Source organism: Oncorhynchus clarkii, chromosome 2, assembly GCF_045791955.1.
Source record: "Oncorhynchus clarkii lewisi isolate Uvic-CL-2024 chromosome 2, UVic_Ocla_1.0, whole genome shotgun sequence".
Classification (NCBI taxonomy): Eukaryota; Metazoa; Chordata; class Actinopteri; order Salmoniformes; family Salmonidae; genus Oncorhynchus; species Oncorhynchus clarkii.
In genome coordinates this window covers 88,415,447-88,441,237 of record NC_092148.1, presented here as the reverse complement: position 1 = coordinate 88,441,237, position 25,791 = coordinate 88,415,447, and the positions used below count along the sequence as shown (strand labels likewise).

Here is a 25,791-nt window from a genome sequence, read left to right as displayed (position 1 = left end):
TTGAAAGTTTCAATTTTATTTTCAACTGACTTCACAAATGTTTTAGTAACTACATGTACATGTCCAAAAGCTGGAATTATTGTAATAAGCTATTGCCCATGATAGCTTTTTCTTCATTTCTTTCTATATACATATTTATATATATATATATATACACACACACACACACACACGATTCTATGAGTTCCACATGTTGCATATTCCATATGTTCCAAGTTCAAGAAGAGAGGACTCATGATGCAAGCCTGTTCCTTCGGACTGGCAAACAAACTATAACATCTAAAAAAACAGTTATAACCTTAATACACTGACCAAATATCATCATCATCATCATCATCATCATCATCATGACAACCGCAATTCAAATAAAAAAAAATACATTAAAAAAAGCGCAAGTTGAAAGCAAACGAGGGAGCTGTTGAAAGAAACAAAAAAGCAAACGGCTCCTCTGTCCGTTCACTCAGCAAAAGACAAAACACAAAATGAAAGGAGGAAGAATAAAATAATGCTGTACACATGAATAAAAAAAAAGCCCTACGATGCTTGACTGGATTCAAAGTTCATTTCGTGAATGGACAACGCTAAGCAAGCCAGCTATAACCTCGATCTGTGTGTACTAAATAGTCTTCTGAGCTATTCAGGGGGGGGGGACAAAGAGGAGGATTGTTTCAGCATTGAGGAAGTAAATCATCAGATTCCATTGAGAAAACCTTTAGATTCTGTTGAGGGAAGGTGGTCAAAATGCAACCAAACTGGTTCCTGTTCAGTTGGCACCAAACGAAAAAGAAAATGGTCAAAAACAGGGGAAAAAAACTAAATAAAACAAAAAACAGGCAGGTAACTGAACTTGTCCAATAAAATAAATGTCCCTTTTCATTGTCCATCGCAACACGTTTTGCTAATGGCGTGCCCTACAGAACGACACTGCAGTTTTACCCCCCCCCCCCCCCCCCCTAAGAATGTTAACATTTCCATGGCCGTTTGCCTACGATGGCCTGCAGGTGATGTTGCCAAGGTGAACACGGGGATGCTGTTACCATGGTGACGTCGGTGGTTGCCATGTTAAACCAGGGTCGGCGTGGGGTCAGGTCAGACGCCAGTGGCCACCTGGCTGTTGTAGTCGGTGGTCTCCATCTTGAGGATGTAAGGGATGATGCTGTCTATCTGAACGTTGCCGATGAGGCCAGTGAAGAAGAGCTCCTCGGTCACCACTGAACTCATAAGCCGCAGGGCAGGGAGACGAAGCAACAGCTTGGATAACCTGAGGGGAAAGAGGGAGGGAGGGACATTATTAAATGGACAATACATATATTCCATGCCAATAAAGCATTCAAATTTGACAATTTAATAGAGGAGAGAGAGAGATACAGAGAGAGAGAGCACAATGCTTTGCCAGTGATGTACAGTGAGACATAGTGATGCGTAATGAGATGTTATATTGAGATGTAGTGATGCGTAATGAGATGTTATATTGAGATGTATTGATGCGTAATGAGATGTTATATTGAGATGCGTAATGAGATGTTATATTGTGATGTAGTGATGCGTAATGAGATGTTATATTGTGATGTAGTGATGCGTAATGAGATGTTATATTGAGATGTAGTGATGCGTAATGAGATGTTATATTGTGATGTAATGATGCGTAATGAGATGTTATATTGAGATGCGTAATGAGATGTTATATTGAGATTCGTAATGAGATGTTATATTGAGATGTAATGATGCGTAATGAGATGTTATATTGTGATGTAGTGATGCGTAATGAGATGTTATATTGAGATGCGTAATGAGATGTTATATTGTGATGTAGTGATGCGTAATGAGATGTTATATTGAGATGCGTAATGAGATGTTATATTGAGATGTAGTGATGCGTAATGAGATGTTATATTGTGATGTAGTGATGCGTAATGAGATGTTATATTGAGATGTATTGATGCGTAATGAGATGTTATATTGTGATGTATTGATGCGTAATGAGATGTTATATTGAGATGTAGTGATGCGTAATGAGATGTTATATTGAGATGCGTAATGAGATGTTATATTGTGATGTAGTGATGCGTAATGAGATGTTATATTGAGATGTATTGATGCGTAATGAGATGTTATATTGAGATGCGTAATGAGATGTTATATTGTGATGTAGTGATGCGTAATGAGATGTTATATTGAGATGCGTAATGAGATGTTATATTGAGATGTAGTGATGCGTAATGAGATGTTATATTGAGATGTAGTGATGCGTAATGAGATGTTATATTGTGATGTAGTGATGCGTAATGAGATGTTATATTGAGATGTATTGATGCGTAATGAGATGTTATATTGAGATGTATTGATGCGTAATGAGATGTTATATTGAGATGTAGTGATGCGTAATGAGATGTTATATTGAGATGCGTAATGAGATGTTATATTGTGATGTAGTGATGCGTAATGAGATGTTATATTGAGATGTATTGATGCGTAATGAGATGTTATATTGAGATGTATTGATGCGTAATGAGATGTTATATTGTGATGTATTGATGCGTAATGAGATGTTATATTGAGATGTATTGATGCGTAATGAGATGTTATATTGAGATGCGTAATGAGATGTTATATTGTGATGTAGTGATGCGTAATGAGATGTTATATTGTGATGTAGTGATGCGTAATGAGATGTTATATTGAGATGTAGTGATGCGTAATGAGATGTTATATTGAGATGCGTAATGAGATGTTACTGACCGATACGAGTCTTCAGGGTAGGTCCGAGTTACATAATCCTGTAACTCCATGTAGGCTTTCTCCTGGAAACGCTCAATCTGTAGGGTGTTGTCTATACCTGGGTGGTCTATGACACACACACACACGTTAAATAGAAGGAAATGTGGTCTACAGCAAAGAGAAACGCAGAATCAGTCACCACAGTTACCAAACAACTGTCCCTGACAGTGTGCATGTTTCCATTTCACTGCTATTATAGTTTTATAGTTGTCCTTCGTTACAGTCTGGGGCGCAACTTCTGTTTTTAGAATTCGGGGGACGGGGACATAATTATTTCATTTTTTTATTCAGTTGGATAAACTCCAAACAACCTACCCCCCCCCCCCCCCCCCGTATTAATAAACCCCCCCCCCCCCCCCCCCGGATTATAGTCGCCATCCTCTTCAGGACGACTATAGTCGTATATTATATTTTGCAGTAGCCGTTTTCATATCAAACATTTCTTGGCAAAGACACACAGAACAATTAGATTCAACAAAAGGAAAGGGCGCAACTCTCCAGTATTGATAATAACTCTCCCTTTATGTACATAGTTAACCCACAGGGAGACCTGAGTTGGTTGGAAGTCATGCGTCCTCCGATACACAAATAGTTAACCCACAGGGAGACCTGAGTTACTTGACTTTGTTTAAATAGTAACCCACCTGAGTTACTTGACTTTGTTTAAATAGTTAACAAAAAAAAAATGTTTACCCCTTTTTCTCCCCAATTTCGTGGTATCCAATTGTTGTAGTAGCTGTAGTAGCTGTATCTTGTCTCATCGCTACAACTCCCGTACGGGCTCGGGAGAGACGAAGGTTGGAAGTCATGCGTCCTCCGATACACAACACAACCAAGCCGCACTGCTTCTTAACACAGCGCGCATCCAACCCGGAAGCCAGCCGCACCAATGTGTCGGAGGCTACACCGTGCACCTGGCAACCTTGCGCGCACTGCGCCCGGCCCGCCACAGGAGTCGCTGGTGCGCGATGAGACAAGGACATCCCTACCGACCAAGCCCTCCCTAACCCGGACGACGCTAGGCCAATTGTGCGCCGCCCCACGGACCCAGTCGCGGCCGGTTACGACAGAGCCTGGGCGCGAACCCAGGGACTCTGATGGCACAGCTGGCGCTGCAGTACAGGGCCCTTAACCACTGCGCCACCCGGGAGGCCAGACCTGAGTTGCTTGACTTTGTTTAAATAGTTAACCCACAGGGAGACCTGAGTTAATTGACTTCGTTTAAATAGTTAACCCACAGAGAGACCTGAGTTACTTCACTTTGTTGAAATAATTTGCTGAGAATCTGGGCACTGTTGTCTGAAAGGGCAGCACCTAGCTACACTAAGAAGTGGTGTGTAACAGAGAACAAGTCGCCATGTCAACGCAACGTTTTAAACCAGTTACAGCACTTTTCCCCCTGAAAATTAATTCCCCATCACATCACATATCCTTCCTTTTCTCTTTCATCAGCACTTTTCCCCTCATCATTTACATAATGAAACTACTCCAATCCCACAACCAGTACTGAAGACAACTAGGTCTTTGAGGTAGTTACAGAACTGTAAAAAAAAACATTAAAAAAAAATAATGGCTCGCCTGTTGTTTTCTTCTCTTCCCACTCTCCCTCCTTGCTGACTGGCAGCACCCAGCTACACTAAGAAGGTGTGAATGTACAGAGGCACCTTCTCTTTTGTTTTCCCATCAGATACCAGGGTAAGACGAAGCAGCCCAACAGTCGTGGTCATCTTGACTCATCTTTCACGGAGTGTGATAGAAATCTAGCCAGTCGGCGTGTCGTCTCAGCGGGTCACCTTAAAAAGCAGCCAGCACCTCCCAGCTGGCCACATACACAACCAGAGTCACTGTCTGCAGCCATGGCACAGCAGAACCGCACCGGCAGCGAGACTGGGCAGCTTAATATGCCACAGGGATACACACACACACACACTGGTTTTTTTTTTATCCACAGAACAATTTGTCATGTCGCTGCATAAGAGTCACTGTCTGCATGTTTAAACCAATGGCTGTGTTCCAGACCAATCTTCAAAGCAGTCACACTGTATCCTATGGATGCGGTTAGTGCCGTGTTAAACACTTGGCCGGGCCGGGTGGGCGTCGTGTGATGATTTTGTGCGCGGTTGGTTTTTTTCTTCTTTCTTTGCAAACGCTCTGGGACGTGGCCAACGATATCACTTTTTTTCTCTCGCAGCTGTGAGTTGCATCATGCGTCGTTCTTTCATGACAACATCCCATAATTAACCTCTAAAGCTCCGCTCTTCATCCCTTCTCCCCTCTTCCCCCTACTCACCAGGGCTGAAGAGGATGATGGCTTTCAGGTAGGCGTATTCGTAAACGTCAGGGGATAGCTTGGCCATGCTGTTACAGAACTCTTGCATCCTCCAGATGTGTTCCATCACCAGCTTCACTCTCTCTGGGGACAGCTTCTCTGCAGGGGGGGGGACAAGTCAATGAAACATGATAATACACGCTGCTTTGTAGACACTTCAAAAATAAAAGTAGAAAAAGGTAATCAATCTTTTATTCAAAAATAATAAAATTATCAGCCGACAGAAATACATATAGAAAATGAAGTTTTACAACCAAAAGCATCTTTTGCTGGCAATTATTGTAAATATTGATGATGAATAAATAATTGTATTGATTTTCACCATCACCTCCTGTACCATCTTGTAGGCTGGTCTGAAGGTGGTTGATGATGGCAGCCAGGATAGTGGAGACGTTCATGACATTGGAGCATTGAGCCAGGCCCAGAGCAAACAGCTCGTTCCAACAGGCCTTCATCAGGTTAATGTCATTATCCTGACCACTGGGGAGATAGAAATTAACAGGATTTATTACATCAGTAAAACTGTATAAAAAACTGGGGTGGTTTGAGCCCTGAATTCTGATTGGCTGAAAGCCATGGTATGTCAAAACATTTAGTTTTACTGCTGTTATTACATTTGTAACCGGTTTATAATAGCAATTAGGCACCTCTGAGGTGTGTGATAATCGGTCAATATATCACACCTCCTTGGGCCTTATTTCTTAAGTATATATAATATGATGTATATTTTTACTTGATGATTTAGCATTGATAATTTAACAGATACAATACCAGTGGACACACTATTTTTTTTAAATCATGGAGGATAACACATTATACAATTTATCTGCATTTTGGTTCACTGGCTTTGGTCAGTAGGCAGGAAAAGACTTAGTGATAAACAGATATATAAGGTTACAACTACATTAGATAGATGAATGTAGACTAATAGAATCACAGCGGTACGCATGTAGCTAGGTACTCACCCCAAGGCTTGGAAGGCAGGTATGGAGCGTGCCCAGTGCATGGACAGGAAGAGGAGCCGTGAGGCTGACTCACAGATGTAGTTCACATTAAGGTACTCCGGCATGGGCAACGGCATCATCAGCTAGAGAGAGAGAGAGAGCGATAGAGATAAATAGATAGGAGTCTTGAACAGTTTCTAAACATCTCAGCCTATCACTCCAACCATTCTAAACATGTTAAACAAGAGGTAGCAATAGAGAGAGAAAGAATGGGCCTAGACATTAGAGACAAGTCTGAAAGTTGATTGATTAATTAAGTACACTTTATTAATCCTGGTTTAGTCCCTCATGATTCTTGAATGACTCTTTTTAAAAAGACACACTGAGACTACATCTACCTTTCTTCAAGATAACTTTAATCGCTTGGCCTCCGACCGCAAGGCACTACAGAGGGTAGTGTGTATGGTCCAGTACATCACTGGTGCTAAGCTGCCTGCCATCCAGGACCTCTACACCAGGCGGTGTCAGAGGAAGGCCCTAAAAATGGTCAAAGACCCCAGCCACCCCAGTCAGATCGTTCTCTCTACTACCCATTGCAAGCGGTATCGGAGTGCCAAGTCTAGGACAAAAAGGCTTCTCAACAGTTTTTACCCCCAAGCCATAAGACTCCTGAACAGGTAATCAAATGGCTATCCGGACTATCTGCATTGTGTGCCCCCCCCAGCCCTCTTTTTACGCTGCTGCTACTCTCTGTTTATCATATATGCTTAGTCACTTTAACTATACATTCATGTACATACTACCTCAATTGGGCCGACCAACCAGTGCCCCCGCAAATTGGCTAACCGGGCTATCGGCATTGTGTCCCACCACCCGCCAACCCCTCTTTTTACGCTACTGCTACTCTCTGTTCATCATATATGCATAGTCACTTTAACCATATCTACATGTACATACTACCTCAACCAGCCTGACTAACCGGTGTCTGTATATAACCTCTCTACTGTATATAGCCTCACGACTGTATATAGCCTCTCTACTGTATATAGCCTCTCTACTGTGTATAGTCTCTCTACTGTGTATAGCCTCTCTACTGTCTATAGCCTCTCTACTGTCTATAGCACATATGTCAGAGTCAAGGCCCGCGGGCCACATCCGGCCCGCAAGAAGGTTTTTTACGGCCCCTGGGATGATCTTGATTTATTATTAGAACCGGCCCGCAGCAAGCCGGCAGCCCGCAGATCTTTTACACGCACCAATACTACATTTCCCACAATGCAAAGGTGACGCACCGAGCAGTAGGCTGCTTCATTTCAATATTTATTGGCACAGCAGTCGTCAGCATCACAGTAAAATTAACTTTCAGATACCCATCAAAAATGGCAAAACGGAAGGTGGATACTGAGAACCGGGGGTTTCAAACAAGGTGGGAGTCGGAGTATATGTTCACGAAGGTAGCTGGAAAACCTGTGTGTCTTCTGTGTGGAGAAAGTGTGGCGGTACTGAAAGAGTATAATCTGAGACGACATTATGAAACGAAACACGCGGACAAAAACAAGAATATGGACATGGAACAAAGGCTACAAAAGGCAGAGGAATTAAAACGAGGCCTCAAATCTCGACAGGCTCTGTTCAAAAAAGCCAAATCACAAGGCCAGACTGCTGTCAAGGCCAGTTTTATTTTGGCAGAAGAGATCGCTAAATCAGCCCGGCCATTTACGGAGGGGGATTTCATCAAAAACTGCATGATTAAAGTTTGTGACGAAGTTTGCCCAGAAAAAAGGCAACTCTTTTTAAATGTGAGTCTGAGCAGAAACACCATTGCCGAGAGAGTAGACCAGTTGTCCATCAATCTAAAAGAGCAGCTTGTGAAAAAGGGAAAAGATTTTATTGCATATTCCTTGGCTGTGGATGAGAGCACCGACATTTCTGACATTGCCCAGTTGTCAATTTTCATCCGCGGAGTGGACTCCAGCCTAAGCGTGACAGAGGAGTTTTTGGCTTTACGTCCTATGCATGGCACAACTACGGGGCATGATTTGTATGAAGAGGTGTCAAGATGTGTAAATGAGATGGAGCTGCCTTGGGAAAAACTCGTGGGTTTGACAACCGACGGAGCACCTGCGATGTGTGGACACAGGAGCGGACTGGTGGCGAAGATACGGGAAAAGATGCAAGAGGAAAACGCGACAGGTGAGCTGACAGCTTATCATTGTATCATACACCAGGAAGCGTTGTGCGGTAAAGCCTTGAAAATGGAGCATGTAATGAGCATCATCACGCGCACAGTTAACTTTATCAGAGCCAAAGGTTTGAATCACCGCCAGTTCAAGGCATTTCTGACGGAGTTAGAAACGGAGCATGGTGATTTGCCTTATCACACAGAGGTGCGATGGCTAAGCCAGGGAAAGGTGCTTCAAAGATGTTTCGAGCTTCGTGAGGAGATTTGTCTATTCTTGGACAGCAAAGGGAAAGACACAACACAACTCCGAGACGAAATGTTTCTGTGTGAAATGGCTTTTCTGTGTGACATTACGAGTCATCTGAATGCAATAAACTTGCAGCTGCAGGGTCGGGATCGTGTCATCTCTGATATGTACAGTACAGTGAAGGCATTTAAAACCAAACTGACTCTGTGGGAGACGCAGATGCGGAAAGAAAATTTGAGCCACTTTCCCAGCTGCCAGACCATGAAAGAGAAGCTCTCTACCAGTGCGTTCCCGAGCACACAGTTGGCTGATAAAATAGGTATGCTTACCACTGACTTTCGACGCCGATTTGCTGACTTTGAAGCACAAAAAAGCAGGTTGGAACTGCTCGGTAACCCATTTGCTGTTGACGTGGAAAGCTCACCACCAAACCTCCAAATGGAGTTGATTGACCTCCAATGCAATGATGCACTGAGGGAAAAATATGCGGCAGTGGGTGCTGCGGAGTTTGCCCGTTTCCTCCCCGGCACAATGCCCCAGCTGCGCATCCAGGCTGCTCAAACGTTGTCTATGTTTGGCAGCACATACCTGTGTGAACAACTGTTTTCTTTGATGAACCTGAACAAAACATCACACAGAAGTCGACTTACTGCTGAACACCTCCACTCAATTCTGAGGATTTCTTCAGCTCAGAGCCTTACCCCGAACATTGATGAACTTGTGGAAAAGATGGGACACCACCAAGTATCACCCTCAACCTCAAACAAGTGAACATTACTGTGCAATCACATATTTAGAGTTTTTACTCAGTTCAAGTTTAAAAGTTAAAATTTAATATTTGTTTTCACTGCATGTTACTTCTCCTTAAACAAAGTGTTGTTTTTGATTAATAGATTTTTGCACTTTATTTTTTTGTATTTCAATCCAATTATATTTTAAAAATATTTCAGTTGAGTGGATGATAGAAAATTGCTATTATTGTTTTTTCTTTGAAGTAAATTTAGCCCACTTTTGCTAAAATAGAAAATATAGTCTACTGATGGTGCCTTGAATACCGGTTTCTTTCATTTAATGTTCATGTTATGGGGATATTTATATAAAGGAAATTTGTCTTTTGTGTCTGTTGAAAATTAAAGATTACTGACAGAGCCATAAGAAAATATTGCTTTATTTATCTGATCATATTGTAATATATTTGTTAGGTTTTCAGTAGGTTCAATTAGGTTCACTAGACTATATGCGTCATTTAAAATTTTTTCAATGAACATTCGAACAGTCCGGCCCTCGTCTTGTAGCTGATTTTTTTATTTGGCCCTCCGTCCATTTGACTTTGACACCCCTGGTCTATAGCCTCTCTACTGTATATAGCCTCTCTACAGTATATAGCCTCTCTACAGTATATAGCCTCTCTACAGTATATAGCCTCTCTACAGTATATAGCCTCGCTACTGTTATTTTTCACTGTCTTTTTACTGTTGTTTTATTTCTTTACTTACCTATTGTTCACCTAATACCTTTTTGGCACTATTGGTTAGAGCCTGTAAGTAAACATTTCACTGTAAGGTCTACTACACCTGTTGTATTCAGCATTTCACTGTAAGGTCTACTACACCTGTTGTATTCAGCATTTCACTGTGAGGTCTACTACACCTGTTGTATTCAGCATTTCACTGTAAGGTCTACTACACCTGTTGTATTCAGCATTTCACTCTAAGGTCTACCTACACCTGTTGTATTCAGCATTTCACTGTAAGGTCTACCTACACCTGTTGTATTCAGCATTTCACTCTAAGGTCTACCTACACCTGTTGTATTCGGCGCACGTGACAAATAAACGTTGATTTGATTTGAATGAACTTTCAAATCAGGTGTTATGGTAAGCTCCTGTCCCGCTGAGTAGTGTAGTGTCCCAAATTTCACCCTATTCCCTATACAGTGCACTACTTTTAACCCAGACCCATTGGACTCTGGTCAAAAGTAGTGCACTATATAGTGAATAGGGTGCCATTTGGGATGGACCCTGGGTGTTACGCCCCAGACCCTCACCTTGAAGGGGACGTGGCTGTCTGAGAGTAGAGGCCCCTCCAGCTCCACCACGGGGCCAGACTGGTCTCCTGACATCAGCTGCATGGTGGCTTCCAGAGAGTCTCCTGCTGAGCCGTCCCCAGGGTTCAGGGCCTTGGCCAGAGTGTCAAACGCTCTGGGGTGGTGGGGGAGGCAAAATGGACAGGTCAGTTCACGATTTAGGACCCTTAATTATTCCTAAGGGGGCTCCACTGTCTAGTCTTTTCCTGGAACTTGATTGGTCCAAAACGCCCCATCATCTCCTCAGCTACATCTCAACCGTTCACTCCCCTCAGACCTTCTTCAATACATTTTGAGAAGGAGGAGAGAGGGATTAAGGAAAGGGATTAAGGAAAGATGAATAGATAAAATAACAGATCTGATCAGTATGTGGTTCCTCTGTAAACCCGAGATTCAACAAGTGAAGAAGAAACACATTACCTAAGAACACAAGCTTGACAGTCAGGTTATTCTGATGGCAAATCTGAACCCAGCGAGTCTTGCACAACCTAACTAAGCATGCCCCCCCCCCCTCCCCCTCCCATCCCTCCGGCAAGTCAAACTAGGAACGTTAAAGGGCAATTCCACCACTTTTCAACCTTACATTCATTATTTCCAGCACAGTACCAGTGTCTATGTGAAAACGGAAAATGTATATTAAGTTAAAAAGATCTACCCCATGTGCTAAAACATTTTACAAACAGCGATTTTCAAACAAATACCCTCCCCCTGGCTAGAAACTCTGTATGAAACCTCTCCTCACCGGGTGATGTCACAGGCAGTCTGTTCGTCTCCTTGGAGATCCGTCATGGAGCTGTCTCCATTGCTAAGGGTGTCTTCCGCGCCCATCAGGTCATTGCTGTCGGTGACATCGTTCATCTCCCGGGCCTTGTTCAAGTGGGCCAGTGACGTCACCACATTGGCCAGCGTGCTCAGGTCGTCCTGACACGGGTCATTCTAAGGAAGGGCACCAGGGACAATCAGCTCCATTATTAATAATCAAAAAATGTCTATTAATCTCCTTGAAGTCGGAAGTTTACATACACCTTAGACAAATACTTTTAAACTCAGTTTCACAATTCCTGACATTTAATCCTTGTAAAAATTCCCTGTCTTAGGTCAGTTAGGATCACCACTTTATTTTAAGAATGTGAAATGTCAGAATAATAGTAGAGAGAATGGTTTACTTCAGCTTTTATTTCTTTCATCACATTCCCAGTGGGTCAGAAGTTTACATACACTCAATTAGTATTTGGTAGCATTGCCTTTAAAATTGTTTAACTTGGGTTAAACATTTTGGGTAACCTTCCACAAGCTTCCCACAATAAGTTGGGTGAATTTTGGACCATTCCTCCTGACAGAGCTGGTGTAACTGAGTCAGGTTTGTAGGCCTCGTTGCTCGCACACACTTTTCAGTTCTGCCAACAAATTTTCTATAGGTTTGAGGTCAGGGCTCTGTGATGGCCACTCCAATACCTTGACTTTGTTGTCCTTAAGCCGTTTTGCCGCAACTTCGGAAGTATGATGGGGTCATTGTCCATTTGTAAGACCCATTTGCGACCAAGCTTTAACTTCCTGACTGATGTCTTGAGATGTTGCTTCAATATATACACATAATTGTCCTTTCCTCATGATGCCATCTATTTTGTGAAGTGCACCAGTCCCTCCTGCAGCAAAGCACCCCCACAACATGATGCTGCCACCCCCGTGCTTCACGGTTGGGATGGTGTTCTTCGGCTTGCAAGCCTCTCCCTTTTTCCTCCAAACATAACAATGGTCATTATGGCCAAACAGTTCTATTTTTGTTTCATCAGACGAGAGGATATTTCTCCAAAAATTGGCGGTTTTGGAGCAGTGGCTTCTTCCTTGCTGAGAGGCCTTTCAGGTTATGGTGATATAGGACTCGTTTTACTGTGGATATAGATACTTTGTACCTGTTTCCTCCAGCATCTTCACAAGGTCCTTTGCTGTTGTTCTGGGATTGATTTGCACTTTTCGCACCAAAGTACGTTCATCTCTAGGAGACAGAACGCGTCTCCTTCCGGAGCAGTATGATGGCTGTGTGGTCCCATGGTGTTTATACTTGCATACTATTGTTTGTACAGCTGAACGTGGTACCTTCAGGCGTTTGGAAATTGCTCCCACGGATGAACCAGACTTGTGGAGGTCTACAAATTTTTTTCTGAGGTCTTGGCTGATATCTTTTGATTTTCCCATGATGTCAAGCAAAGAGGTAGGCCTTGAAATACATCCACAGGTACACCTCCAATTGACTCAAATGATGTCAATCAGAAGCTTCTAAAGCCATGACATCATTGTCTGGAATTTTCCAAGCTGTTTAAAGGCACAGTCAACTTGGTGTATGTAAACTTCTGACCCACTGGAATTGTGATACAGTGAATTATAAAAGTGAAATAATCTGTCTGTAAAAAATTGTTGGAAAAATTACTTGTGTCATGCACAATGTAGATGTCCTAAGCAACTTGCCAAAACTATAGTTTGTTTGTTAAAAATAAATTGGTGGAGTGGTTGAAAAACAAGTTTTAATGACTCCAACCTAAATGTATGTAAACTTCCGACTTCAACTGTATATATGCTACTTTATCCATTTCAGCTTCATGATTTTAAGATTGAATTGCTAGATGTTGTAAATGTCATCCAGACAAGCCAGGTCATTCTACAGAGGGGCACACAGGATATTGTCTGTCACACATTTTGTATTAGAGACTGTGTAGGAGGTTCTTGAGGCAGCCAGGTCAGAATGACATATTAGCAACAGAATGCTATATTCTCAATCATGTTCTGTGGAATCTGTTTAGAAAATGCTCTGTTGAATCGTGTTTGAAAATGTTGCAAATAACGCAGATGCCAATGAACAATACACACAAAGCTATCTATTAAAGAATGTTAATTATGTGTTTTTTATTGACAATGGTAACTTTGTTATTTGCAAATGTTTTGTATCAGATTTTAAAGAACATGTTCTTGATAATATACCAACCCTTAGCACAGTGTTCCCCAACCTGGATCCTCCAGTACATCCAGCCCTGGTCCTCCAGTACCCCCAACAGTGTTCCCCAAGCCCAAGCCCTGGTCCTCCAGTACCCCCAACAGTGTTCCCCAAGCCCTGGTCCTCCAGTACCCCCAACAGTGTTCCCCAAGCCCTGGTCCTCCAGTACCCCCAATCCCTGGTCCTCCAGTACCCCCAACAGTGTTCCCCAAGCCCTGGTCCTCCTGTACCCCCAACATTGTTTCCCAGTACCCCCAACAGTGTTTCCCAGCCCTGGTCCTCCAGTAGCCCCAGCCCTGGTCCTCCAGTAGCCCCAGCCCTGGTCCTCCAGTAGCCCCAGCCCTGGTCCTCCAGTAGCCCCAGCCCTGGGCTTCCAGTAGCCCCAGCCCTGGGCCTCCAGTAGCCCCAGCCCTGGGCCTCCAGTAGCCCCAGCCCTGGTCCTCCAGTACCCCCAGCCCTGGTCCTCCAGTACCCCCAACACAGTGTTGTAGCCTTGGACAAGCACACCTAATTTAACTCATTGAGGGTTTGAGGATTATCATGTGTGCTTGTAAGAATGTGCACTGTTGGGGGTACTGGAAGACCAGGGTTGGGAAAAACTGCCTTAGCAATTACCAAATGAAAGCGAGCCATCTGTTGTGTGCTGCAGTTACTCACCGATTCAGGGGATGTGGGGACCAGGATGGTGTTCTCTAGCTTGGGAAAAGGCTGCTGGATGTTCAGGAGCATGCTTGACTCCAGCAAACTGGCTGACCTGCAAACACAAACAACACACTTCAATTCTACCTTCCAATCACAGAGATCTCAAATGGCTGTACAGTTGGTTGGTGAAAATAGGTGGTCCTCATTCTGTTTACGCTCTCCACATCTCCTGGTCTTCATCTGCAATGATCTGAATGAAAACCATCAAGTGAACCCCAGTCTACCTGGTGAGCTACTACCACCATATTGTTTTCACCTGTCAAGTATTGTCCAATCATATGAAGGGGAGGAGAGACCTATTATGCCAATTGCCACTGCTGAAGCAGGGGTCAGCCACGGGTCGAGCCTTTCTTGGGCGGATTTTCGGGGGGCCGGAAAGTAATGACTAATAATATATACACTGCAAATTGACCGCAAGAAGCCCAAACAGATATAATATTTAAACCATAATAATTTCAAATGTTTTTTTTGGCTCTGAAAACTTGGGGGGGGGGGGGACCATAGCATCAGAGCCTAAAATTAACACCCGCCACCTGCCAAAACGCGGGTAGATTTTGGCATTGGCGGTAAAGAATGTCTAATTCGCCAGCCACGTTGGCGTGGCAACACTCTGGGCTCTACAGTGCAAGGCTTTAATAAAAAATAGTCAAGTATGGGCAGTGACAGTTGTGATTTATAGCTAAATAAATGCTGCAGATAGCTGTTTTCAAAGTATTTCTGACATTTTGGTAATGCACAAAGAAATCTGAATCCTAACATTAGAGCTATCCCACCTCGCGGAGCAACACTGCCTTTGTGGGGGGCAGTGAGCACTGAAAGATTCAATTTTTTTTAGACACAATGGGCACAGGCATAAAAGTTGGTCTAATTTACTCGAACAACTTCTAAAGTGAGACTTGGTCCTCGTGTTCCTTGGCTAATTACATTGTTTTGTTCACAAGCTTGGTTGATTTTCTGTTTTGAGTATGCTCCCACTGCTAGCAAAAAGAGACATCGTTGGCCTCTACTAGCGACATTCTCACAGGCACACATGATGACTCAAGTGGCCTTGTTACCAAGGTAACGTTAAAGGAGCAGGTAGACATTTGTGTCTAATATTTTTGTTAAATATACTTCGGTCACAGAATATTAAATACAATCTAACAATATTACTTCTTACTAGAAATACATTCCTTGTTTTAGAAACATCACTAAACATGCTCATCCATTTTTTGTGTGTAATTATGGCAAAACAAATATTTTGAATGGTAAAAAAAAAATCTGGTTGGTAGATTGTTTAATCTACCTGCCTCAGTGGCTGTTGTAAAGAAATATATAAATATTTTAGGCCCTGCCTGACACAGAGAATGAAAGAGGCCTCTTCTTTGCATGTGTCCCATTATGGCTCCTGTGAGAACATTTAGGCCATCTCCATTTTGAAGTACTCAATTTTCTTCTTCTACTACTACTTCTAAGAGTTGGTAAATAAACAAAGTGTGCATTACTGCCACCTGGAGTGTCTTGTCTGAACATGTATAAAGCCAAGGTTGGCAATTTACTGCCACCTACAGTTATGGAATGTTGGCTCACGAGCTAAAATTGGCTGATACCTCCTGATGACCTGGGCCCAGTTTTTCAAAAGTGATCCAGCTCGCCGATAAGATTAAATGTCTAACAGACTGTTAAACAGCCATTACTAACATTGAGTGGCTGCTGCCAACACACTGACTCAACTCCAGCCACTTTAACAATGGGAATTGATGGAAATTGATGTAAAATATATCACTAGCAACTTTAAACATTGCTACTTAATATAATGTTTACATACCCTACATTATTCATTTCATATGTATATACACTGTACTCTATCATCTACTGCATCTTTATGTAATACATGTATCACTAGCCACTTTAAACTATGCCACTTTGTTTACATACCCTACATTACTCATCTCATATGTATATACTGTACTCGATACCATCTACTGCATCTTGCCTATGCCATTCTGTACCATCCCTCATTCATATATCTTTATGTACATATTCTTTATCCCTTTACACTTGTGTGTATAAGGTAGTAGTTTTGGAATTGTTAGGTTAGATTACTCGTTGGATATTACTGCATTGTCGGAACTAGAAGCACAAGCATTTCGCTACACTCGCATTAACATCTGCTAACCGTGTGTATGTGACAAATAAATTTGATTTGATTTTGATTTGAAATGCATAGAAATAGAATGAACAGAACGGACGAATCATTGACTTGAATGGGGGCTCCCGTTCTATTCATTCTATGCAATTAATCCTGTCCGATAAGCAAAATCCAGATAAATAACTTTGGAAAAACTGTGCCCTAGATGGAATTCTCACCTAACCCGGCAATGCATCCCACATAGGGCATACTCCTCCGTTAGCTCTATGTGCGTTTTGAGGCCGTGTTTGGTACGACCCTCATGCGCCTATATTCAGCCACTTCAACCCAACTTCCTAATTGAAATACATTTGAGTTTTTTAAAATTTTATTTCACCTTTATTTAACCAGGTAGACCAGATGAGAACAAGTTCTGATTTACAACTGTGACCTGGCCAAGGTAAAGCAAAGCAGTGCGACAGAAACAACACAGATGGGATCAACAAACATATTTTTCTATTGCGTTATTGACTGTATATGTACAGTGTGTGCAAATGTAGTAAGATTAGGGAGGGAAGGCAATAAATAGGCCATAGTGACGAAATAATTTAAACTTAGCCTTAACACTGGAGTGATAGATGTGTAGATTATGATGTGCAAGTAGAGAATACTGGAGTGCAAAAGAGAAAAATATATATATATAACAATATGGGGATGAGGTAGGTGGGTGGGATATTTACAGATGGGCTGTGTACAGGTGCAATGGTCGGTATAAACTGCTCTGACAGCTGATGTTTAAAGTTGGTGAGGGAAATATAAGTCTCCAGCTTCAGTGATTTTTGCAATTTGTTCCAGTCATTGGCAGCAGAGAACTGGAAGGAAAGGCAGCCAAAGCAGGTGTTGGCTTTTGGAATGACCAGAGAAATATACCTGCTGGAGCTCTTGCTACGGTTGGGTATTGCTATGGTGACCAGTGCGCTGAGATAAGGCGGGGCTTTACCTAGCAAAGACTTATAGATGACCTGGAGCCAGTGGGTTTGGCGACAAATATGTAACGAGGGCCAGCCAACGAGAGCATACAGGTCGCAGATGTGGGTAGTATATGGGGCGTTGGTGACAAAACGGATTGCACTGTGATAGACTGCATACAATTTGCTGAGTAAAGTGTTGGAGGCTATTTTGTAAATGACATCGCCAAAGTCAAGGATCGGTAGGATGGTCAGTTTTACGAAGGCATGTTTGGCAGCACGAGTGAAGGAGGCGTTGTTGCGAAATAGGAATCTGATTCTAGATTTCATTTTGGATTGGAGATGCTTAACATGAGTCTGGAAGGAGAGTTTACAGTCTAACCAGACACCTAGGTATTTGTAGTTGTCCACATATTCTATGAACCGTCCAGAGTAGTGATGCTAGTCGTTGGCCCAGTCATCGCTCAGTGTGAATGGGGCCCTTTAAGCCAGCTGTAGTACCTGGCTGTCTCCTTGTAGTACCTGGCGGTCTCCTTGTCAGTGACGAAGGTGGGCGTGGCAGCCAGGGGACTACACAGGTTCTTCCTGATGTAGATCTTCTCTGTAGACGCAGCACAGTTGATAGACTTCTCTCTGGAGACTTCCACCGGCTTCCTCTCACACTGGACAGCTACACAGACAGAGAAAGGGGGGGGTTGATCCACCATGCTAGCTAATGTGCATGCTGATTCACAGATTGACTACATTACAGTCAGACTGGGCAGAATTACTGATTTACAAAAACCCCATCCCAAATAATGGCATCAATATTAGCGATTCTGCACCTCAACCTTTCTCAAAACCGATCCCTCTCAAACATGTTGTCTAATAAAACAACTCAGGGTGTTGTGGAACACTGCAGATGTTGACACAAACAGAGAGGACACGACTCCTTGATTTCCACGTTTGATCAACATGATATTTCAGTATGTGAACGTCAGTAAGTGATTGAGGCAGGTAACTCACAGTCCTGTTTCATGCCCAGGAACATGCAGCGCTGCAGTCTGCAGTACTGGCAACGGTTCCTGTGGTGCTTGTTGATGACACACTCTCCAGACCCCCGGCATGTATACACCAGGTTCTTCCTGATGCTGCGCTTGAAGAAACCCTTACAGCCCTCACAGCTCACTGCCCCGTAGTGACGGCCTGGGTAAAGAGGAGAGGGAACAGAGTCAGTCACACAAGGAGAAGAGAGGGTGTGTGTGTGCATGCGTGTACAAGTTAAACTGTATTTCCTTCCTACCTGAGGCCCTGTCTCCACACACCACACAGTACTCCACCACAGGCTTGGCAAGTGCCTGGTCTGATCCTTCTGTCACAAACTGGAAATACAACACACATAAAAAAAAAGAAGCAAAAACAGGCATTCATATCAGATGTTAACGGTACTTTTAGGGCCTGTTTCCCTGACACAGATTAAGCATAGTCCTGGACTAAATGGACTGCCAGTCTCATCCAGAACGCTGGCTAATTTGGATTAGAGAGGCGTGACCCCATCCATCAGCTGTATTTCGAATCTGAGAGTATATTAGAGCTAAATATATTGATAAAAGTCACCTTGTCTGAGAGATTTACATGGTTATCAAAACATCACGCCAGGGTAAGCCCACACTAAACACAGCCCTTATTTTAAGTGTTTCCTAAACTCCCTATGGGAAAAATGAATGGTGGAAAAACAAATGGAACCATTTTCCCTGTTTGACCACTAGGTTTTATGGGTATTATGACATCTCCACTGTGGAGCTCTACGACACCATGTCATCTTGTAACTAACTATACATCAAACATAGTGATCATAAACGTTGACACTGTGTATGACATGAGTTTTATGATATGGAAATGTAAAGTGCACATTTGGGCTTACGGGTGTTTGGCTTGCTTGTATGACAGCAAAGCGGTATTTATTATAATCCTTGTCTCATCTTTCAAAATACACAGAGTCCTCTAAATTTACAGCATTTCCCCCTCACTCAGACAACAAGAAAGGTGCAAAAGAAGTCCAATTAGCAGGACGGATGGGGGCAACTTCTTGTTGCACGGTGCTCAAGTTCAGAATGGCGGTCAATCAAAACCCATACAGAGCTGTGAAGCACAGAGCCAGAGTTCTGACGTCATTTACTGTACAGTCACTACGGTCCAATTTAGTCGCTTATCAGTGCCCAAATCTGACATTTTCGACCCGTTTACGGGTACGAGTGTAAAGGGCTATGACTTAAACAACCAGGTGCGTTCCAAACTAGTCAGTGACGTTAATTGATAAATCAAGTACAAGGGACTTTGACGTTTGCTGACTAGATCATCATTGGTGGTGCAGGTCAAGGCCTCTACCTGGATCTGCTGGCTGGACAGGTCAGGTGAGGCAAACAGCAGCTGGTTGACCCCTGAACCGTCTTGGGCCGCCAGGATCACCTTTCCCGGGGACGAGGCCTCTTGCTTGGCTAAGATTACCTTGCCTGGCGTAGAGTAGTCTGCATTAGCCAGGATAAACTGCTGCTTGCCACCAGAACCCTGCTCCAACGCCGTCACGATCTGGATCTTCTGGCCCGTCGACTGGTCCGTCACGATCTGGAGGGGAAGGGGAGGAGAAAGTCAAGTCAAATGAGAATTACAGAAACCAACAAGGTTGGTTTGCGTCTGAAGCTAATATGTTCCGTTCATTTTTTTTTACTTGTTTCATTCTGAACAGAACCACTATTTTTGGGGTCCGTTCCACTGTTCTGACCAGCAAAATAAAGTTCTGAACCAGTTTGAAACCAAAAAAATAAATTACTTCACCAATCAGTACAGATAGAGCAGGCAAGCTAGTTGTTTACATGCGTGATGGACAGACAAGTGTAACCTATGGCGCAAGATGCGACTGACATTTTGTGGGTGGGGAAAGAGCGAGAGAGGGTTGAGGAGGCTTGAAACACTGGGCATCGTGTTAACTTGTGGGTGAAGAGCGGCACCAGAATTAAAAACAAGTTTTACCTTTTTGTAGTTAATAAAACCAACGTGAAACGCGACAACTTGGGCTACAGTATCCTTAAATTTGTCAATGCTAAGTTAATACATTTTTCTGTAGCTAAATTCCCTCCCCATCTTATGAATCACGTTAGCAATGTCACCCACGACTGCGTGGCCACGCACGCCTTCAACTCAATCATCAAGTTTGCGGATGATTACCAACAACGACAAGACGGCCTACAGGGAGGAGGCGAGGGCCCTCGGAGTGTGGTGTCAGGAAAATAACCTCACACTCAACGTCAACAAAACTAAGGAGATGATTGTGGACTTCAGGAAACAGCAGAGGGAACACCCCCCTATCCACATCGATGGAACAGTAGTGGAGAGGGTAGCAAGTTTTAAGTTCCTCTGCGTACACATCACAGACAAACTGAAATGGTCCACCCACACAGACAGCATCGTGAAGAAGGCGCAGCAGCGCCTCTTCAACCTCAGGAGGCTGAAGAAATTCGGCTTGTCACCAAAAGCACTCACAAACTTCTACAGATGCACAATCGAGAGCATCCTGTCGGGCTGTATCACCGCCTGGTACGGCAACTGCTCCGCCCACAACCGTAAGGCTCTCCAGAGGGTAGTGAGGTCTGCACAACGCATCACCGGGGGCAAACTACCTGCCCTCCAGGACACTTACACCACCCGATGTCACAGGAAGGCCATAAAGATCATCAAGGACAACAACCACCCGAGCCACTGCCTGTTCACCCCGCTATCATCCAGAAGGCGAGGTCAGTACAGATGCATCAAAGCTGGGACCGAGAGACTGAAAAACAGCTTCTATCTCAAGGCCACCAGACTGTTAAACAGCCACAACTAACATTGAGTGGCTGCTGCCAACACACTGACTCAACTCCAGCCACTTTAATAATGGGAATTGATGTAAAATATATCACTAGCCACTTTAAACAATGCTACCTAATATAATGTTTACATACGTACATTATTAATCTCATATGTATACGAATATACTGTACTCTATATCATCTACTGCATCTTTATGCAAGCCAATTTAAACTATGCCACTTTGTTTACATACTCATCTCATATGTATATACTGTACTCGATACCATCTACTGTATCTTGCCTATGCCGTTCTGTACCATCACTCATTCACATATCTTTATGTACATATTCTTTATCCCTTTACACTTGTGTGTATAAGGTAGTAGTTTTGGAATTGTTAGCTAGATTACTCGTTGGTTATTACTGCATTGTCGGAACTAGAAGCACAAGCATTTCGCTTCACTCGCATTAACATCTGCTAACCATGTGTGTGTGACAAATAAAATTTGATTTGATACAGTAGCCTATGCTTCGGACGGGGGAGGGTCAGGTAGCCTAAACCCACACACACCGGCAAAGATTTTCAGCTTGCAGACAGATACTGGAATACATTTTTGAGTGACAAAGTGAGGGCTTTGCATAGGTGCTTTGTTGCGTTTTTACATTGGATTAGAAAAATGCCTCTAACGTAAAATAACGTTATTAACCAGTTCCCATTATTTTTTAAATTACGGTTCTTTTCCAGAACAGTACGGATCACTTTTTTCCCAGGTACCATTTCTGTTCCTTGAAAATGTGCATTATTTTTCTGTTTTCCAATCTGTTCCCTAAACCGGTTCCAACCCCTGGTTAGGATACTGCCTGAAGCTAATATGCTCCATTAAGGGTTGTTGAATGCTGATGATAAACAGTATTCTGTTTATAGTGTCCCATACCTTTCCAATGGATTCCAACCCTGAAGCTATTAGTTCTGCCACATGCTAACCTTGAAGTCATACGAAGCTACTAGCCATGCATATGTTGACTCATAAAAGCCTTGACCTTAGGGAGAAGAGATGACCTGAGACATGGATGTCAAGCCATAGGAGTCTACAGCCATGTCTCAGGGTCCTGGTCCATTATATTACCTGGATACGATGTCCCATCATGCCACCGTCAGCTGAGACCAGCTGAATCCTCTGAGTGTGTCCGTCCATGACGCCGATTCTGTTTCCTTCTGCTGCTCACATCAAAGCCCCATGAGGCACATCAAACTGCAGTAGAGGGAAGGAATGTTTCACACAGTTAGTAGTTACTTAAGGGTATGTATTCATAATCAAAAATAAATGTGATCAGAGCAAGGTTTCAGTAGAGTCAAGGGTGATCAAATCTGCATTGAAAGCTTTTGGTTGTGCATTGCATAAGGAAGACAACATCAGGAAACAGTATGTATATGCATACAATGAGTGGGACTCATACGGGGATCCTTACATGTGTTTGCAACATTTGTACATCTCACTGTACTTGTGCACGTGACATTAAAATGTGACGGTGAAACATGTTGAGGTGCCCATGTCCTAACTTCAGCTAGCTATCTAGCTAACTTAGCTAGAAAGAGTCAAATCCGGGAAGCTACCTAGGAAGTGCATGGCGTCTTACGTGAGCAAAGAGGGTTTGAGTTAAAGTAAATGTTGAGTAGCTAGTTAACTTTTGTGAGATGCAGGGTTATTTGAGCAACTTGGTATACTATTGACACGTTAGCTGGCTAACGTTAGTTAACTGTGTCGCACACCGTGAAGTGTAATGTCGCACGGCCTAGCGTGCTAAGCTAACGTTAGCTAGCTTCTGCATTGTTGGCCTTCTACGCCAAGTTTAATAAATATCACACAAAATGTAGCTTGTTAACCATAAAAAGCCATGGGTGTAAGCACAACAAATAAGCTCCGGTCTAGTAGATATTTAAAATCGATGCGGAAGATAAAAGGTATTTCTTTTCCTGTCGGTGAAAGGTCAACATTGAAGGGTTAAAGAACGCTATAGGGTTCAAGGCCCATAAGGACAACGCAGCGAACGGCGGGACTATCGCGTTTGGCAAACCAAGGCTCAGATCGCACACATTTGCAACGATTTAGCGTCATTGTTAGTCCGTTACAATTCAACATTTAGCTAGCTGGTTGTGTTCATACTTAGAAACATTAGTTCGGTAAAATCGGGACGCCTTATTCGCGCTAGTCTGAATATCGCTAACGTTACTTAGCATCTGCGCACAGGATTCACACTGAACACTCGCTACCCCAGTTTTAGCCAATACCTGGCACACGAATAGCGATTTGTTTGATTTAAGGTCAGATTTTAATTACGTTTAGTGTCATAACACCGACTTTTTCCGTGTAGTTTTGATATAATATCCTTACTTGCCGGTTTTGGTGCACTGGCTTGGTCCGGAACCGTTAGCTAATGGCTGCTGGCTTGGAAATGTATTCTTCCTCCTTGTGTTACATGACGGCGCTGACCAACGTGTCGTTTTTGATATGAGCTTTTACGCGCACAATCCAGTTGTCTTACCTGTTATTGTGTGTCGATGTATAATAAATGTAATGTTTTTTTTCTGTCTGCTGCTGCTTCAGGGAGGGTCAGAGTTCGTGACCTTTTTTTTTTCTCAAAACACGTTGTGGTGCTCACGCGCAGTAGCTTGGACACACCGGCATGGCTAGACGAAAGGTCCGTGCTATCCAATGATGTGTTTATACCATGGATGACTGACAGGGGGCGCTGTATCGAAGGCATCTTGGTACTCCTCAATTGTAAAATATTTTGGGAGCTATAGAAAATGCATTTATTGACGTCTACATTCGTTTTGACGCATTAATGTTCTATCCTTCCTCTATCCTTTCTATCCTTCTATCTCTGATTCAGAGGGGTTGGGTTAAATGCGGAAGACACATTTCAGTTGAGTGCATTCAGTTGTACAACTGACTAGGTATCCCCCTTTCCGTTTCCCTTAATGCATAGTTCTAAATTGTGTTATGTAAGCTACACAAACGTAAGCAAGTAACATTTTCCCTAAATATATATATTTTTTAGTACTGATGTTACTTTCCCCACTACAACTAAGGTATGAACGCCAAATTGTTATCAAATTTACTTTCTTTAAAGATAAAATAATGGTTAAAAGCCTGTGTAAAAGGGAAAATTGGCATGAATGACCAGTTCCAGAAGGAAATTGCAGAACGGCGTGAAGTTCTGTATCTAATTTAAGGAAAATAGATTGAAAGGGAAACGCGTAGCTCTCGTCGATAAACTGTATATTGATAACCAGTTGTTCAGAGACAGACTACTGCATGGCTATTTAAAAAATTACAATGTTCTCAGAGGCGGCAAGTAAGGAAACACAATTCTAGTCTGGTTATGGATTGTAATAATAAACTCAGCCAAAAAAGAAACGTCCTCTAACTGTCAACTGCATTTATTTTCAGCAAAGTTAACATGTGTAAATAAGATTCAACAAATAAGATATAAACTGAACAAGTCTCACAGACATGTGACTAACAGAAATGGAATAATGTGTCCCTGAGGGGGGGGGGGGGGGGGGTCATGGACTGCACCAGATTTGCCAGTTCTTGCTGTGAGATGTTACCCCACTCTTCCACCATGGCACCGGCAAGTTCCCAGACATTTCTGAGGGGAATGGCCCTAGCCCTCCGATCCAACAGGTCCCAGACGTGCTCTATGGGATTGAGATACGGGAAGGGTAACACATGAGGGAGGAAGATGTCTTCCCTGTAACGCACAGTGTTGAGATTGCCTGTAATGACACGCTCAGTCCGATGATGCTGTGACACACCGCCCCATACCATGACGGACCCTCCACCTCAATCCCGCTCCAGAGTACAGGCCTTGGTGTAACGCTCATTCCTTTGATGATGAACGCGAATCTGACCATCACCCCTGGAGAGACAAAACCGCGACTTGTCCATGAAGAGCACTTTTTGCCAGTCCTGTCTGGTCCAGTAACAGTGGGTTTGTGCCTATAGGCAACGTTGTTGCCGGTGATGTCTGGTGAGGACCTGCCTTACAACAGGCCTACAAGCCCACAGTCCAGCCTCTCTCAGCCTATTGTGGACAGTCTGAGAACTGATGGAGGGATTGTGCGTTCCTGGTGTAACTCGGGCAGTTGTTGTTGCCATCCTGTACCTGTCCCTCAGGTGTGATGTTCAGATGTACCGATCCTGTGCAGGTGTTACACGTGGTCTGCCACTGCGGAAATGATCAGCTGTCCGCCCTGTCTCCCTGTAGCGCTGTCTTAGACGTCTCACAGTATGTACATTGCAATTTATTGCCTTGGCCACATCTGCAGTCCTCATGCCTCCTTGCAGCATGCCTAAGGCACGTTCACGCAGATGAGCAGGGACCCTGGGTATCTTTCTTTTGGTGTTTTTCAGAGTCAGTAGAAAGGCCTCTTTAGTGTCCTACGTTTTCATAACTGTGACCTTACCTGCCTACCATCAGCAAGCTGTTAGTTTAAACAACCGTTCCACAGGTGCATGTTCAATAATTGTTTATGGTTCATTGAACAAGCATGGGGAAAAAGTGTTTAAACCCTTTACAACGAAGATCTGTGAAGTTATTTGGATTTTTACTAATTATCTTTGA

General features: G+C 43.2%; 1 protein-coding gene and 1 non-coding gene across 11 annotated transcripts; both read right to left on the bottom strand.

The window, feature by feature from the left end:
* On the bottom strand, positions 1–23,838 carry LOC139375940 (nuclear receptor subfamily 2 group C member 1-A-like). Of its 10 annotated transcripts, none has more exons than XM_071117972.1 (14): positions 23,553–23,838; positions 22,287–22,412; positions 19,702–19,938; positions 18,617–18,695; positions 18,340–18,519; positions 17,857–18,004; positions 14,212–14,308; positions 11,308–11,501; positions 10,527–10,680; positions 6,073–6,194; positions 5,436–5,587; positions 5,069–5,206; positions 2,740–2,845; positions 1–1,261 (listed from the first exon to the last, which is right to left on the bottom strand). In XM_071117972.1, exons 2-14 carry the CDS (start codon positions 22,353–22,355, stop codon positions 1,090–1,092), a joined length of 1,848 nt encoding a protein of 615 aa, XP_070974073.1. In that variant the 5' UTR covers positions 22,356–22,412; positions 23,553–23,838; the 3' UTR covers positions 1–1,089. The 10 variants fall into 10 exon arrangements, with proteins under 10 accessions (XP_070974073.1, XP_070974043.1, XP_070974057.1 ...); XM_071117942.1 differs by having other exon boundaries at positions 17,836–18,004; positions 23,704–23,838; XM_071117956.1 differs by having other exon boundaries at positions 17,836–18,004; positions 23,557–23,680.
* On the bottom strand, positions 4,553–4,685 carry LOC139383644 (small nucleolar RNA SNORA70). The gene has a single exon (XR_011628760.1). It is a non-coding gene; the product is annotated as a small nucleolar RNA SNORA70 (small nucleolar RNA).
* Positions 23,839–25,791: the final 1,953 nt, after the last annotated feature.